Source organism: Cynoglossus semilaevis, chromosome 7 (genome assembly GCF_000523025.1).
Source record: "Cynoglossus semilaevis isolate Cse_v1.0 chromosome 7, Cse_v1.0, whole genome shotgun sequence".
Lineage (NCBI taxonomy): Eukaryota > Metazoa > Chordata > Actinopteri > Pleuronectiformes > Cynoglossidae > Cynoglossus > Cynoglossus semilaevis.
This window is the reverse complement of record NC_024313.1, coordinates 8449696-8466604: the sequence shown is the minus strand read 5'-3', so window position 1 is coordinate 8466604 and position 16909 is coordinate 8449696. Positions and strand designations below refer to the sequence as shown.

The following is a 16909-nucleotide window of genomic DNA, read 5'->3' as shown; positions in this document are numbered from 1 at the left end:
GGGACAAACAACCATTTACACTCACATTCATACCCACAGACTGTTCACTTTAGTGTGAACACTTGACTTGAAACAACAGCACATGCAGCATTAATCAATACAGCCAGAGCATCAATTGCCACCAGCTATAGAACCACTGACTTTCCCATTGTAAGGCATGAACATTAACCACTGTATGGTCAGCTTCCTTTCAGTACTAAAAGGTGAACACTCAAGTCTAACGTCACACAACGTCTCTTCACGTTTTCAATACCTACTAGTAAAATTTAGTTATTTATTTGAATACATATTGACAAATGTGGAGCTGTACACACTGAATATATTGATGTGTGCATTTCATCGACATGTTGGGACAATACACACTGAATAAACAGATAAACGGGGACAACACAGCCACCTTGTTTTCCATGTAAATGCTTTCTTATTGAATTCTTTGTCAGTTCCAGTCAGATTGCCTTTTATGCATTAAAAAATGTCTTCAATGTATTTTTTCCCCTTTCTTTTGATCTCTCTATCAACACCAGCCAGAGCAGACAGGCACAACGGACGTCAATAATCCACCATCATTTGCTGAATGCAAATTTGCATTCATGCCAAATTCCACAAATACCTAATCGTTTGTGTACTTTGGCACATACCCATCTTCTGAAAAGTGCTATTGAATAAGCATCAGCTTTTTTCACAATAAACTAAGCATGCCATATAGAAAAAAAACCCATCACAATCACAAATAACGTAACAATTTATGCCACTCTCTGGAAAAATAAGTCATGGAGTAAGGAAATCAACCTAGTAAGTATACAGTTGGTCTCCGTCTGTACAACTCCGGACACGTGTTTGTACTGACAAATTTAACATCTTTATAGTCACACATTTCAAAATTCAAGCAGAAAGCTGCATCACAGCAGATCAAAACATTATTATTAAAATTATTTAATGTCCCATTCTTCGATTTTAAGTTGAAAATGAAAACATAGACTCTGCTCTATTCTAACAGCAGTGGAACAAAAACAACAACTCAATCAGCTCGTCTAAATCACCACAGCGGGAGATAAAAATAAATAAAATAATGGCTTGTAATTTTCATAAAGACAGCTGTTAAATGAGGACTATTGTCAGTAGAAATATCACCATTCAAGAAAGAATCGAATAGAATCATAATCATTGGCAGAACGACAAAACCTTCAAGCAAGTTTACGAGCGTTCCTGGGTTTTCTCCTGCAGCCAAACAACCTGCAAAATTGACCATAGTTTTGAGTGAGAGTGTGAACGGTTGCTGGTCTGTACAGTGTATGTTATGTCAGCTAGTTATGACATTAGCTGATCATAAATATAATGTGAATTTATTTTCAAACACATGGAGGATCTAAGCTAAATGTCCAGAACATTCCTTTTTTTTAACTACTGCATTGCTTATTCGAAGCTAAAAGATCAAGAATCTAATTATTTGTGTTTATTTCCTCTTGGACCAGGAGACATTTAAATTCAGCAGAGAAATGAAAGGTACACAGTGAAGATATCGCACATCCATTAACCCAGCACACTGTGTTCACCGTTTTCATCTTCCCTCTTTTACTGTGGCACCAATCACGGCTTGGTAAATGCACAGCATGCACATGATCACATATTTGAAGCAGTACATTGACATTTTCTGTAACGTACAGTTACTATATCAAAAGTTGTTCCTGATTCATTTGTAACAGTGTGTACATTGATACTACGACCAAAACAATTTATTTTTCCTGTGGAGTTTAAGCACACATTAAGTTATTCAACATTTATTCCCACAAAAGACAACAACAATTTCAAATATTGTAACCATATCTATCGCCCACCAGGCTGTGGTTGATTTTTAAATGAGCTGCTAACTTCGTTGGGATTTGGAAGATATTTGTCAGGATTCTGTGCAAGTGTCTGGTCTCCCCTGCGTTTGTTTTTGACCAAAATCAACTTTTTGAGATTCACATCACCTGGCGTATTTTCTCCAGGCTCTTCTCAATGTTGTCGATGACCTCCACTGCAGCCTGTGGGATCCTGGTTCCTGGGCCAAAGATGGCACAGACGCCGCTATGGTAAAGGAAGTCGTAGTCCTGCACAGACACAAATAGAACATCATTCACAGGATGTGCAGCTAATGAGGAATTCTGCTGTCAGCTGAGGATGTTCACACAGTGAATGCAATTTTATTCAATCTTTGAAGAGGGAAAAAAAAAACACAGTATTGGCGGAATAAACGAGGCTGCGCTGCAAGAATTTCAGGAAGTTCTATGTTGTGATGATAATTACATGAACCAGGAAGACTATCATTATGGGCAATTGCATTTTTGTTCACATGCACGTTTAAGACAGTCAGAGGCTGTGGAGAGAAGGACAAAGAGAGAGAGACATAGAAAAGAAGTAGAAGAGAGAGCGGACATTCCCTGGCACTGCTTTCCTTTTCCAGCGGTTGCCAGACAACAGTGTGAAATCTTTAAAAGACCAATAACAAATCAGTAAGATAAGGATTTAGTCCCATTTTATGATCATCATGTGTTCATTATTTAAAAGGGAAAAAAACAATGAATAAACAATGAGCGAATTGTTTACAATTCAGACAGTACTTAAAGATAGATTTATCTGCTGGGTGAGAAAGAACCTTTAGGAAAATGGGCTTCAAAATAACATGTTTTTTAATGCATTTAACTGAGAAACTTTTTGAATGACCCAACAAAACCAATTTTAAAATAAAATGAGACTGTAAAACGAACAGAAAATCTGACCAAAAATAGCTTAACAGAAACATAAATGCGGTGCTGTATTTTTCTTTTTTACTTGTACAGCATACACTTTTTCTACCGACTACCCTACAAAATGTGACTAAAGCCATCAGTCAGTGACAGAAACAACTGAATCCAGTTTTCCAATGTCAGATGATAGATTAATGGAGTCCAACATAGGTGTTTGCCTGATGTGTCGAAATATATTGATTTTTATTAGAAAGCATCAAGTGTGTTTTGATGGAAAAATACATTATGTGATGAGTTTGCCTTAGGCTTGGTACAACCTGTGACATGGATATAATAGCCAATGGCTGTATGTGTCACCTTCACTGTATGATTTTAATATTCCCCCAAAAAATAGTTAGATTACTCTGTTTCTGCTCTCACTTTGCACTTTGAATGAAATTTCTTCAGAACTGTTGGACTGAGCCTATAAGCCATGCACGATAAACTCAGACGTTACCTGTGGTGGGATGACACCGCCGCAGATGACGAGGATGTCTGGCCGGTTCAGTTTGCGCAGTTCCTTGATGAGCTCCGGGACCAGAGTCTTGTGTCCTGCAGCCAGCGTGCTGACCCCAACGCAGTGGACGTCAGCATCCACTGCCTGCTGGGCGACCTCCACAGGCGTCTGTTCATCACAGTTCATAGGTTTACAAAGTGACGTCACGTCAGACATACAAAGTAGAAAATAGTGTTACTACAAAAATCTGTGACACTTCGCACCATATTTTTGAAATGAATCGAAATCAATAACATCAAATAACACATGGTACAAAAAGAGAAAACAAAAGTGCAGTTGTGACATCATCACTTGAAGCTTGAAAATGTCTCCCACCAGTGGGTCCCGCCCCACGCTTTGAGAAGCACTGCCTTAGGTCAATGTAAAACTCATCACGTACCATCACATTTTAATTCATGAAAAGTAAATATCTGAAAGATAACGTTGTTGTTAAAGCATTGACAGAGAGTCCTGACGGAGGCCGTTAGGGTGACATTTCTGTCTGTAATCTTGGCCTAAGGGCGGTCCTGACACAGGGCCATGTGAAAAATGGTAGAAAATCCTGCAGACTGCAGGGTGTTAATCACCAGCATATACACGTCATCAGTGTTGAATGTGCTTTCTGTATCTCTACCGCACAAAAGACACGCGCTGTATGAAATCAAGTTAAGGAAGCATTCTTTCTTTTCACATGACATGTCCTCTGTCTTATTAATAATAAATCTGATCAATCTTCCAAAGTCTCAACACAGCAGCAACAGTTTGAAAAGAAACGTCTCATGTGCTACTCCATATATCATGTGAGTCACGTCAGGCGCTTTTATTTAACACAGTGCAGACTGGCTCTCAGCATGCTAACTCAGGAGTGGCGTGCTTACGTTGTTAGGCTGTGTGTAGTGTGCAGTGGGCTGACTGTCTACAGCACAGACATCAAATCACTGTATGAACCTATAGAGACGGACTAATATCTGTTCTTATAAATACATTAACATTTATGCATTTTGCGACTTCCAAGGCGAGGACTAACAATCAAGCTACGTAGAGGAAGCTGTGGTGGGATTAAAGGAGACCACTCGAGTGAAGAAAGAGTGGGCTTCCAGAGGGTGAGAGGGCAGAAGTGGAGACAAGTGCAGTTGGAGATGGACAAGGGTGTGGTGGAGGGAAGTACAGGAAAGTGCTAGGACAGGAGGCGCTCTCTGAAGAGCTGGGTCTTCAACAGCTTCTTGAAGAAAGGCAGGGATGTCTGTTCTGGTTGTGTTTGTTAGGTGATTCTACCAGCGTGGAACTACACAAGAAAAAAAGCCTGGCTTGTCTTCTGTGAGGTGTTTGTGACCATCAGTCGAGTGATGTGGTGGTAGGGTCACATAGGCCTTTATCACAGCACTTGCGTAGGTAGAAGTGGTCCCATTAAGTACTTTGTAGGCGATATTTGAAGGTGGATTGGAAACCAGACGCACCTTGTTTTTTGACCATTTTGTTAAACTTACATCTTTCTGAATTGAACATATCAAATTTCAATGATATTACATTAAAAACCCATCTACTCCAGCAGGCAGTTGGCTTTATTTAAATGTAAAAAACTAACCTGAAAGAGTGGGCCGATGTCCACATCAAAGCCTAGATCAGCAAACCCCGTGGCGATGACCTTGGCTCCCCTGTCGTGACCATCCTGCCCCATCTTTGCCACCAGCAGTCGGGGATTTCTGCCCTCGTGTTTCTTAAAGTCTGAAACTCTAGAATTAAAAACGGAAAAAACCAAATACATATAGTTTCAAATTAAAAACAAATAAGATCTTTTTTTTATTTAATCGTTTTTACCTGTTGTGGGCCAGAGTGATCTCTTCATGCTCCCCAAACTCGCTGCGGTAAGCTCCGCTCACCATCCTGGTGCTGGCCTTGTGTTCTCCAAACACTGTCTTCATGGCATCAGTGATCTCACCAACGGAGCATCTGTAAAAAGAAGCAAACAGTGTGACAAATTATTTTCCACAATATTTTTTTTTTTTGTGCATAATGCATTTGTTGATTTTCCTTCCATGCATTTTAAAACATTCAATAAATGATTACAGCAACTGGCATTTACTGCGATACACTTCTCTCTCTGTCTCTATGTATGAGTGTATTTCTGTATGGTGTGGTCTCATTTTCCCACAATATTACTGCCCCACCGGGTCAAAAAACCCTGAACTAACCAATTAACCTTAGCACAATTCATAAAGCAAAGGTCAGAAGACAAATTAATAATTTGTGCTAAATGGCCAGTGTATTACATTGTAACAGGACAGATTTATGTTCTAATGGTTTAGAGTGTTTCTGAAATGGTAATGATCCTGCTGTGCCAACGTTGCCCACATGCTGTGAACCCGTCAACCTGGTTTAGCATAAATGATCTTTGCACAGCCATACACGTCGTAACATTCAGTCAATAAATATTTGATTAATAGATCGGAGGACAGACCTGGCTCGAGCTGCGTCCACAGCCAGGGCTAAAAGATTGCCGTCCCTTGTACGAGCGCATTCCTCAATGGCTGCCAGGCACTGCTTTGCTGCCTGGGGATCACGACTCTCTCTCACCTGCAACAAAGAAATTCTTAAACAATACAATAAATAAAGCCTTTTTTCTTCACACACTCACACACACAGAGTTAGTGTGGATATTGATGGAACAGCCACTTCCTACAAACTGCATACACATAAGCCTTACATCTCGCTTGAGCACTGAACCGAGGTCAGAACTATATTGAAGTGCTGTCACATGTAAGATGAAGCACGTATGTCATCTTCTGTGACAAATACATAACCCAAAAAAAAAAAAAAACTTTTTGTTTGGAAACACCAAAAAAAAAAAAAAAAATGTTTGTATGGTAACACCATTGTATGGTAACACCAGTACAAATGTACAAATATAACCTATAGTACATTTAAATCACATTCAGCCATAACAGAAATTAAATTAGTTTTCCATTGTCAAAAGGTCAGTCATAAAATACTATCTTCAGGCAAACAGAGTTAAACCATGGTTTGATTGTATAGTAATTACACAGTGATTCTTTCCATTGCTGAATCTAATGACATTTTTTATCCACATTGATCTCTCAATCTGGTGTGGTCTCCACAGTCCACCTGGAGAGAGAGCTCAGAATTATCAACACGGTGGTTCTAAACCTGGGGGGTGCACCGGAGATAAACATAAAACCCACACAGCTTCAAATTTAAAACGTTCAGCTCTAATTATTTTTAACGCATCTACAAAAACATAGACCTTTGAATGTTATCATTTCATAACCACAATATACAATAATAATAAATCTTTTTTTTAATCATTCTTTACTCAACAGCTGAATTTATCCTTAACCTCCTCAGGTTAAGGACGGAAAATGCCATTTAGATTGAGCAGCTGACAAAATACATCTCTGAAGAATACTGACCTTTCTCAGTTTGTCAATCTGTTTCTGACGTACAACAGTGTTATCAATGGCCAGCACTTCCACACTCTCCTCTTTTTCCAGCCGGTACTTGTTGACACCAACAATCACTTCAGATCCTGGCATGAAAAATTAAAAGGTGTGTATATCTATTGACACAGATATATTAAGAGATACAAAGTTAATGAGTATAAGAAACCATTTCAACAGCAGAACATATCCACTTTATACTCTATGTTGAAGAAGGAGATTGTTATTGAAGTACCAGGCTGTCAGGTCATTGGAGATCAGGCCGGTGAATTTTATACCATATGCAACTTGAACAACGTGTTATTCAGAGTGAGACTTCAATATTTTGCCCATTTACCTAATCCGATTGTTGTCAAAATTCAGGACGAGGACTGACTGTGTGAGCCCTCCTTTCATGCTCTACGGCTCAGTCGGTTTCAAAGCAACACACGAGAGCTACTATCACGGTCACCACTCCGTCAGTGACACCACGCAACACATACACATCAGAACAAAAATGTGAGAACATCCCATGACAGTGTTTTTGATGTTGGGAATAGCTGAAATATTGTGTTTTCCAACGGAATTTTAAAGCAAGATCTGTGACAAAAATCTGAAAATCTTTTATTGTATCCCCTTGTATCCCCCCCACTTTTGCATTACAAACAATTATATTCTACATTTCAAAGTTCTTACTGAAACCTGTGGAAAATGTTGAAAAAAGACCCAAAGCCTTAGAAGGCTGTCTCGGATGAAGTAACCACTGCTGGAGAGGAAGTCAATGAATAACAATGAGATAAAGTGTCAGGAGGATAAAAAAAGAAAAGAAAAAAAAGCTCTGTCCTTTGTCTGTGAAGATTCTGCCTGCTCCATCTCAATCACTGCTGACGTTATGAGTCAACAGAAAAATGTAATTTTCATCATGGCAAATGGGAACATATGACCCCATTGTCAGCAAAAGCCCAGAAAAATGTTACTCTTAATGACATAAAATTCCTATTAACCTTTTTATGAATAGTACACAAACAGGAGAGGGAAGAGTTACTGGTGTTTCTCTGTGTAAAATAAGAAAGTCGTTGGCCTTAAAGGAATAAACTGAAATTGTCATCCACATCCCCATAAGCATTTTGAAAAAAACATACAGACACACAAGTGAATCCAGTGAGAATTTAAACAGTTACGTGACAAGTCGACAAAGGATTTTTTTCCCCCCAGTACCTGAGTCGATGCGGGCCTGTCTACGTGCAGCACATTCCTCAATTCGGAGTTTTGGAATACCCTCTGCTACAGCTCTGGCCATGCCTCCCATCTCTTCGATGTCGTTGATAAACTGTGAAACACAACACTCGCTTTCAGGTGATTTCAAATGATTGATATGGACAAGGTTATCTTTTGGCCAAACGTCAAACCTTTAGTGCTTTGTTGTAAACGTCGTCCGTGAGCGACTCCATCATATGCGACCCCCCCCACGGATCAGCCACTTTGGGAATGCCGGACTCCTCCTGAATGATGATCTGCGTGTTCCTTGCAATACGAGCGCTCTTCACCGTGGGCAAGCCCAGGGCCTCGTCGAAGGAGTTGGTGTGGAGTGACTGTGTGCCACCGAATACCGCTGCCATGGCTTCAATCACTGTTCGGATCACGTTGTTATATGGATCCTGTATAACAATTAAAATGACAAAAAGGAAATTACATTGGGTTTACGTTAAGATTTGGAATTTTTTTTTTTGACTTATGTAGGACTTAATGTACCTGCTCTGTCAGAGACCAGCCAGATGTCTGGCAGTGTGTGCGCAGGAGAAGGGACTTTGCATTTTTGGGCTGGAAGTTTTCTTGGATGAGCGTGGCCCAAAGCCTCCTGGCTGCCCTCAGCTTTGCAATTTCCATGTAGAAATTCATCCCGATTCCCCAGAAGAAAGAAAGCCTGAATAGGAGAAAAATGTTTCATTTTTATTTTATTTTTTTACAGATGAGAACATTGTGGGCTCTTTTCTCTTTGTCCCTCTAGGAGAATCCTGGTGTGTGCATGCTGTGGAGATTTAATTAACTATTTCATAATGAAATGAACTGGAATGAATACATTTAATTAAGGGGGAAAAAGCATCAATAGGTCAAGAATACAGACTAGAGTTAGAACGATTTTGTGACTCACCAGATGATGAATTTTTTAAACCGCTGTTTTTTTTCTCCCCACAAAAGAGACACACTCAATTAGTGTTGACGAAATAATCCTGTAGTGCTTTGACAATTACTCAGCTGAATGAACAGATGGAATAGTCTTTGACTCACCTTTGAGTTAAATGTTTGTGCATTTCACAGGTGAGAGGTAGTATTGTTGGACGGTTGGATCCAGTCAATAAGTGTGTTAAGACTGGCAGCTGTTAACGTCTTAAATATATGAACCACTATCAAACCTCTGTGAGGCAAAATGCAACAAATTGTCATTTTATTACATTCCAAAAGTTTCTATATTACATTTATTGCTTTTTTTTAAATGTTTTTTTAAAGGAAATCAGCTGCAGGACCTTCATGAGTTGCTGATACACTAAAAGCCCACCACTGTGACAGATGACATCACATCAATTTTTTTTCAGTGTCTTTGTGCTTCTGCACAGCTGAAGCTATTAACTCTCAACACATCAGAACGATTGGCTGTGGAGGGACACAATAGGTCAGGTTAGAAGGGCGCTTCTACCAGGAAGGGATGACATTTTGGTATTGATTGAGATTGAGCGATTGAAAAGCTTTGAAGTGATTAAAATGAGAGGTCACAGCAATGTTTTAAAAAACGTTCGAGGTAGCCGTTCGAGTAACTCTGCTATTACGTGGGATATTGAGAAAAAAAAAATTATATATATAAAAGAGAGTTCAGAGCAATAATAATGGAAATGTTAAAAGCCAAAAAGTACCTCATTCAGATTCTTATTAAATGGAAAAAGTGTGACATAGCATATTTAAATAATTTAATCAGATGCCAGAGATAGAACAGAGCTCACTTGTTACTAGGTACCAGTGTGTTCTGAGGTCATGTGAGGCTGCATGTTAGCCTTTGTTAAATAGCTGTTAATGGAAGGTAAAAAAATAAATAAAAAAATAGCACAGGTTTGTGTGTTTGTACAACAATGCATCAGTTACATCATGTGAGAAGTGGCACTGAGTCTCTATTGGATATTTGAATGACATCATCACCACAGACTTCACAGCAGGACAATGCTTTGGCCTGATTTTGCAAAATTTCAGAAAATGTTTTAACAGACAGACAGCTCAGGGCTGACTGCTCTTTTCAACAACACCAGGCACACATCTGGTGCACGATAAGGCGAACGGTCAGAAAATTGTAACCACAGACTGAATAGCCTTCATCCTTTCTGCTGCAACAATAGCTTAAATGTCACCTAAAAACCTGCAGTGATGCAATTTAGTTTGACAAGTTTGATTTTCTTCTCACTCTTCTTCACAAAAGTGCCATGTCCTGTATCCAGTCTTCTCAAGATCACACACCTGGTTTAGGACTGAGAATTTTTTTTATTTATTTTTTTGTTTTTTTTGTGGCATTTAGCCTTGCTATTCAGAAAAATGACACTCTCTTGTATCCACAGCTTTGGGTCTATTATTGACTGTTTTCAGTTCCCTCTTTCCTGACGAAAACTACAGGTCAGACTGAAGAAAGGCAGCTCCACATGATTATTTTGCTTCAAAGTGAACATAATGGGCAGGGTTGTTTGTCCACTCACATCATTTTTAGAAGAATAGCCAAAAGGCTCAAACATGAAAACATCAGACACACAGACGTTTCTTTCTAAAAAAAAAAGAAAAGCTCATTGTTGTGCAACCCTAGTAGTCCAACTAGTTTGGTGCCAGATATTCCTGCAGATTCTTTGATGTTACAATAGGACTCTATAGAATTATCTGGCATTTTTCATCTATAAGATTACAATTACTGTGAGAAGTCTGCTACTTGGCAATAAAGAAAATAGAAAAAACACGCTGTTATGCCATGACATCTCTTCCGTTACCTTGTCTGCACAAATACCTTCCCACCGGCAGATCTTTCTGAGGCTTTTTAGGCTTCTTAAAAACTTGGAAAACAAATCATCCAAATCTTTTTAGCTATGATTTAAAGTGTTTTGACTACAGATGGTATAATGAATAGGATTGATAAGAATGTAACTGACAATTTCCCGACACACCTGTATCCCCAAATATCAGAAGTTTCCATACCTATGAAGCAACAGTATTTAGGATGATGTTGTTTCACATTACCTACCTTGGAGCTTACTCATCAATGGTTAAGCCTGCTTTCAGTCCGGTGCGGCAGTACTCCAGACCGTTAGCAATGGTGTAGGCCACTTCAAGGATAGCATCAGCTCCAGCCTCCTGAAGATGGTAACCACTTATGGATATCGAGTTGAATTTGGGCATGTGCTGTGAACATGTTTGAAGGACGGTAGTAAATTCAACAGTTGTCACACACGTATTGAAACAAGTATTGAGTGCAAATAAGGGTACATACCTTGGAGGTGTAGGCAAAGATGTCGGCAATGGCGTGCATAGAAGGTTCTGGGGGGAAGATGTAAGTATTGCGTACCATGAACTCCTTCAAAATATCATTTTGAATGGTGCCTGTTAGCTTGGCTTTGGGAACTCCCTGCTCCTCCCCACTGACAATGAACATGGCCAAGACAGGAATGACTGCTCCGTTCATTGTCATTGAAACAGACATCTTCTCCAGTGGTATTCCATCAAAAAGCATCTTCATGTCTTCGACTGTATCAATGGCAACTCCGGCCATGCCGACATCTCCGTGCACTCGGGGGTTGTCAGAATCATAGCCACGGTGTGTCGGGAGGTCAAAGGCCACAGAGAGGCCTTGCTGTCCAGCTGAAAGGGAGGAAAAGAAATTAGAAACTAAAAGGATAAAGAGAGGGCATGTGGTTCCACTACTCCGCCACTAGGTGATACTAAACACCTTTATAATGCTCTGGTCCACGTCTGTTCTGCTTCTGCTGTATAACATCAGCATTTCATTTACAAAATGTAACATCTTAACCACGGAGGTCAATCAATTATTATCAAAAGATTAATCATAAAATAGCTGCGGATTTAGCATTCAGCTCTGTGGATATTAGTCATGACTGTGGATGTTAACAGTGGCTTTATGCAAGGCTGGTCTGACACATCTCACCAGAAGTTGCAGCCTCTGCCAGATTAGACAGTATTTTGAACTTGTGCAGTGTGTGCAAATAAAATGTGTCTAAATCTTGTCTATATAATAGTGCAACAGTAGGGGAAGGCACAGTGGAATTTTTGGCTATACAGTGTGTGTCTTTCTGTCATTACTTAACATTTCTTCAGATTAATCTTCCAAAATGTATTAGTATTCATTTTGCCAGCTCCAATTTAAACATTAATAATACTTATATATAGTACAGGTCACTCTTCATTACCCTTTTATAGAAGCCACCTATAAAAATTAAAATCACACCACATCAACTGGTGACTACAGTACAGGTCACTCTTCATTGCCCTTTTATAGAAGCCACCTATAAAAATAACAAATATGTACAAAAAATAAACAAACAAGATCTACCTTTAATATTATCTTTGTAGAATTTGTTGCTTTCCTCCACAGTGCTAAATCCAGCATACTGTCTGATTGTCCATGGCTTAGAGGTGTACATGGTGGGATAGGGCCCTCTGGTGTATGGAAAAACTCCTGGCAATTCATCAGCAGCAGCAGCTGAGTCTGCTTTAGTGTACACAGGCTTGATGTTGACTCCCTCTGGTGTGCGCCAGATCAGGTCCTCTGGGTTTTTCCCTTTAAGCTGTTTCTTAGCCAAAGTGGCCCACTCAGGGTGCAGCTCAGTCTGTTCTCGTCTTGCTGTGGTAGTATGGATCAGACAACGGTGCGCGTGCCTCAAAACACAAGCACTTACCAGACGCTTGGCAGCAAGTGCTGCACATGCTTTTCGTGCAGTCAGCATGCTTCCTTTTCAGTCACTTACACACACATGGATTACCTGAGGTGAATAAGGAGAGACGCACAGGAGACATTCACTACATCATGTCCAAACTATTCCTCAAAGGGCTGTGTGGCTGCAAGGTTTTGTTCGAACCAACCAAGAGCACACAGTTTGACTGATCAGATGTCTGAAGACTGAGATCAGTTGATTAAGGTGTCAACTCAGGTGTGCTGCTGCATGGTTGGAACAAAAAACTGCAGCCACAGAGACTGTTTGTGAGAAATGTTTTGCCACCCCTGTTCTACATGGTTGCATTACTGGAAATTATATTCCCATTTGTGCATATTCATATATAATATAAAATATTTTACACAACAAGAAACACATGTAGTGCTTCATTTATTTCTGAACTTCTATTAAACAGAGCAAGATATATTCTGCACAAGATTGATACACATACTACCCTATTGAACAGATTGTTACATAGTACATTTTATATTTGTGTATTAAGAATAAAACGATATATATATATATATGGCTGGCTATGTAACACCCTCTACTGTTTATTTGGAATATTACTTTTAGAATTGTTTTGTGTCCACTAGCGTCCTGCAGCAGAACTTAAAGTAGAATATGTTTTTGAAACACGGCCGCAGTTGTTGCTGTTATTATACTAATTAAACTTTAACCATTAGGACACGTTGGCCATCTATTAGCATTAAGGTGATTCGAGTTCGGCAAAACTGTCTTCCTCGGGGAGGTATAAAAATAATAATTAGGATAAAAACGTTAGTGTTACATCGTTAGTGTTACATTTTAAGTTAGCTAAGTGCTAAGCTAACACGAGAGTTGCTTGTTGCTCGTGTCAACGTAAGGGGACAAATAAACACCACAAATGACACCGGCAGTGGCCCATACATAATATCATTTGATTTAACATTTTTATGATATTTTCTGACCTTGTCTTGTGTTGTGTTCTTTTTGGTGGACAAAAGGCGTGTCCCTGTGTGTCCAATGAACTTTCATAACATTCAGCATCGCCCAATCGCGTGCTGGAGACACAGATGACACCGGAAGCAAATTCGACTGTAAAGCTTGTTGACTGTGCAAAGGATAACCGACTCTAACTTTAATTTGATCGTTCTATAGTACGGTTTTAAGTATGAAATTATTTTACTTATAATTTTATTGCAGTTTTATTTAAAAAAAAGTCCTTAAAATGTTTACCATTCAGTTAAATGTCTTTAATAAAATAGGTACATACAACAGTATGCCATCTGTGCTTGAACAACATAAACTCTCATTTTACTTTGTATAATATTTCCTATCTGCTTATCATCTAATTGTGGGGTTCCATAGCATTATTAAAATGTGTTATAAAAATGTGCTGTACGCTGTTTTTTTAGTAAAAAAGTTATGTAGTTCGCCACTGAGTGGCGATGTTTCTGTCAAAGTAAAAGCCAACTCTAACTAAACTTGTGCCTGCCACAGTAACATTAACACACGACACAGTTATCTCAACACAGTACATGCCATTTTTATTAAGGGTTGGTCAACTGTCAAAGCAGTAGCAATGGCTCTTACAGTGTCCTGTACAGTATAGTATAGTTTTGGGTTAGATTGGATTGGGATACACTTGTAATCGTCGTCCATGGTGGATATAAAATACACCAAACATAGCAACACCATTTCTAGAGCATTTAGCGGGGCAAACCATAACCAAAGTGGCAATGCAGAGAGTGGTCTATAATGCCCAGTTAATATACAGAGTAGGAGTATTGTACACACATGTGCCCTCAGTGTGTTGTTGAAACTGTAAGGCAGAATGCAGTGGTAGCAGTGCAGTGCAGTGCCGTGCAGTGCAGCTATTTCACCCGATGGCTGATTTTCTCTTGGCTCAACAAAATTTACAACTTCATATGACATTAAAAGAAAAAGCACCTCTAACAAACAAACCAAAAATGGTGTGTGTTAAAGTCTTTCTATCAGTATCCATTTATGACATGGCGGCAACGAAGCAGCAGTAAACGTTTAATGTATTCAACTAAAAGAAGACTATAGACAAACAGAGGAGCAGGTGAATGAGAAGCAGCCGCACCCTGTAGAAACAACTGGTGGTAGATGCAAACCTATAAACCTTTACATTTTATTATTTTCACACCACACATCACTCCAGCTTCAGCAATTCCACGTCAAATATAAGTGTGGCATTTGGGGGGATGACCCCCGGGTGGCCTATCGCTCCGTAAGCCATGTCTGGTGTGCAAGTAATTTTTGCTCTCTGTCCCAGGCTCATCTGAAAGGTGAGGAAAAAAGAACACCAATGAGTATGCTGCTGTAGTGCTCTTTAAAAAGTTACACAAAACAAAACCAAATACAGTATGTACAACGTTCATGGCTGCATTTTTTGCAGCTTGTCAATAATCAACGTCATATTTAAATGTTCAGGTGATTGAGCATTAAGTGCTACAAAAAAAAATGCAAATATTCTAGAGTACTGCTGCTGAATTATCAGAAACCTAAAAAACCTAAAAAACAGTTAGATATTGGTGTTGAAATTATAGAACGTAATTTTTCTTTTCCTATTTATTTAAACACATCTCAGGACAAAGAGTTCCCTGTTCACCTGCGAGGCTGTGCATCAGTCTAATCAAACTGAGTCATAACTGATGTCATCTGATGTGAACGGAGGCCTGGTGACTTTGCATATTTTGGCCGGTTGTAAAAAGACCCATGTCCATTGTTAAATGTGAGCATGAGCTAATAATTCACGCTAACCTGTTTTGTTTAGTTTGTGAGTGTTTCAGTCAAATAAATGTTGCTATGAAGTCAAAGCCTTAATGATCAGGACTGAAAGACCTGAGGTGTTTATCTTACCTGTGCTACTCCTTCTTCCCAGCCCTTAATCACCTCATTCCTTCCAATCTTGAACCTAAAGGGCTTATTCCTGTCTCGAGAGGAGTCAAACTTTTTACCATTCTGCAACATGCCTGCAAAAAGAAGCATTTACATCAGGACAACTCATTCCGTTAATTTGTTTTTTCTTCCCTTATTTATTTTCAATTTATGGACGTACTCACTTTGAACTAAACTTTCAACTAATTGCACTTCATAATAGCCCGGACTCCTTGCTCCTGAGCCAGCCCAGTGCTGTTCATTATCACTTCACGCCCTTCCTTCATTGCTAATGTTTTGGAAGAACACATGTTCAGATTAAGAAAATAAAGCAGGGCTGGCTCCAGTCTGAGAAATTATTCTGGCGGCATTTCTTATCAGGATCTTGAAGTCAGTTTCAATTACACAACTGTACAATGGGAATGTGAATCCAGAAGCACTGGCCTGGTTTCATGGATTATTTTTAAAGTTAACTAGGCCACCACTTGGCTGTATGTAGACCACAGGGAGAAAAGGCTAACAAAGGCGAAGCGGTGCAGGACTGTGCTCCTTCACAACACTGACCGGCAGCTATTCCAGCACGATAACAACACTGGGGGGCAGCGAAAGTGACACGGAAATACTGGCCAGACTTTATCAGGGATTTTAATGTGTCCTTCTCGACCTCTGAAGTGCTGTCGTCCAATCAAAACAAAGATCTGAAGCTGCACTCTGATAACTTCAGCAAACCCTCTGACCTGCTCTGAGACCACCGGTCTACATGACTAGGTCCAGCCACAGAATTAAAGGTTATACTGCAGACTTTTGATAACTTTAACATGTGTATCATTTAACACATTCAAATTCTTATCATCCCAATACCGTTGCATTACATCTCTCTGTCTAGGAAATACAGTAGTAATCAGTGGTGTGCTTTGTAAATTGTATACCATATTTAACTGTAGTTCAGTTAAAATTAGTCATAATTTAACAACTTGCTTGTTGACTGAGGGTTAGTAATGCAGTCAGGCGCATCAAGTAGCACTAACGCTGGGACTCTACTCCTCCTTCTCCACTTTCATTCATACTAAACATAGAGTCCATCTTTTTCTAGGAGCCACATTAGAGGGAAGATATCAGTGGGCTGGGCCGGGTCCAACCACGGAGTCATCGAGTGCAAGGAGAACGCCACCTGCTGCACAGGAATCATGTGGCGGAGAGGCAAACCATCCTCGCATCGACTGCACAGAAAAGCGGGCTCGTTTTTTTTGGCTGCCGCGTGTGCAACCTGCATGGAAACACCGTGTTCACACCTGGGGAGGCGGTGGGACAGGAGCGGGGGGGGGGGGGGGGGCCTCCCCGGCACTCCTCTGCGCA

At 39.8% G+C, this 16909-nt stretch overlaps 2 protein-coding genes across 3 annotated transcripts in view; both read right to left on the bottom strand.

The window, feature by feature from the left end:
* Positions 1-1438: 1438 nt before the first annotated feature.
* Positions 1439-13771, bottom strand: mmut (methylmalonyl CoA mutase). Its single transcript, XM_025056613.1, is given in 13 exon segments — positions 1439-2090; positions 3223-3390; positions 4847-4994; positions 5080-5211; positions 5720-5835; positions 6690-6805; positions 7914-8025; positions 8105-8353; positions 8448-8619; positions 10963-11120; positions 11209-11576; positions 12286-12715; positions 13618-13771. Coding segments are annotated over 12 exon segments (2262 nt in total). The 5' UTR covers positions 12680-12715; positions 13618-13771; the 3' UTR covers positions 1439-1961.
* A 402-nt stretch (positions 13772-14173) lies between these two features.
* The window catches only part of fkbp1b (FKBP prolyl isomerase 1B), a 10013-nt gene continuing 7277 nt past the window's right edge, over positions 14174-16909 (bottom strand). For both annotated transcript variants that reach the window (XM_025056622.1, XM_025056623.1), the window contains 2 exons: positions 15536-15648; positions 14174-14954 (listed from right to left, as the gene is read on the bottom strand). In XM_025056622.1, the coding sequence (XP_024912390.1) occupies positions 14826-14954; positions 15536-15648 (242 nt within the window). In that variant the 3' untranslated portion in view covers positions 14174-14825. The remainder of the gene's footprint in view (positions 14955-15535; positions 15649-16909) is intronic.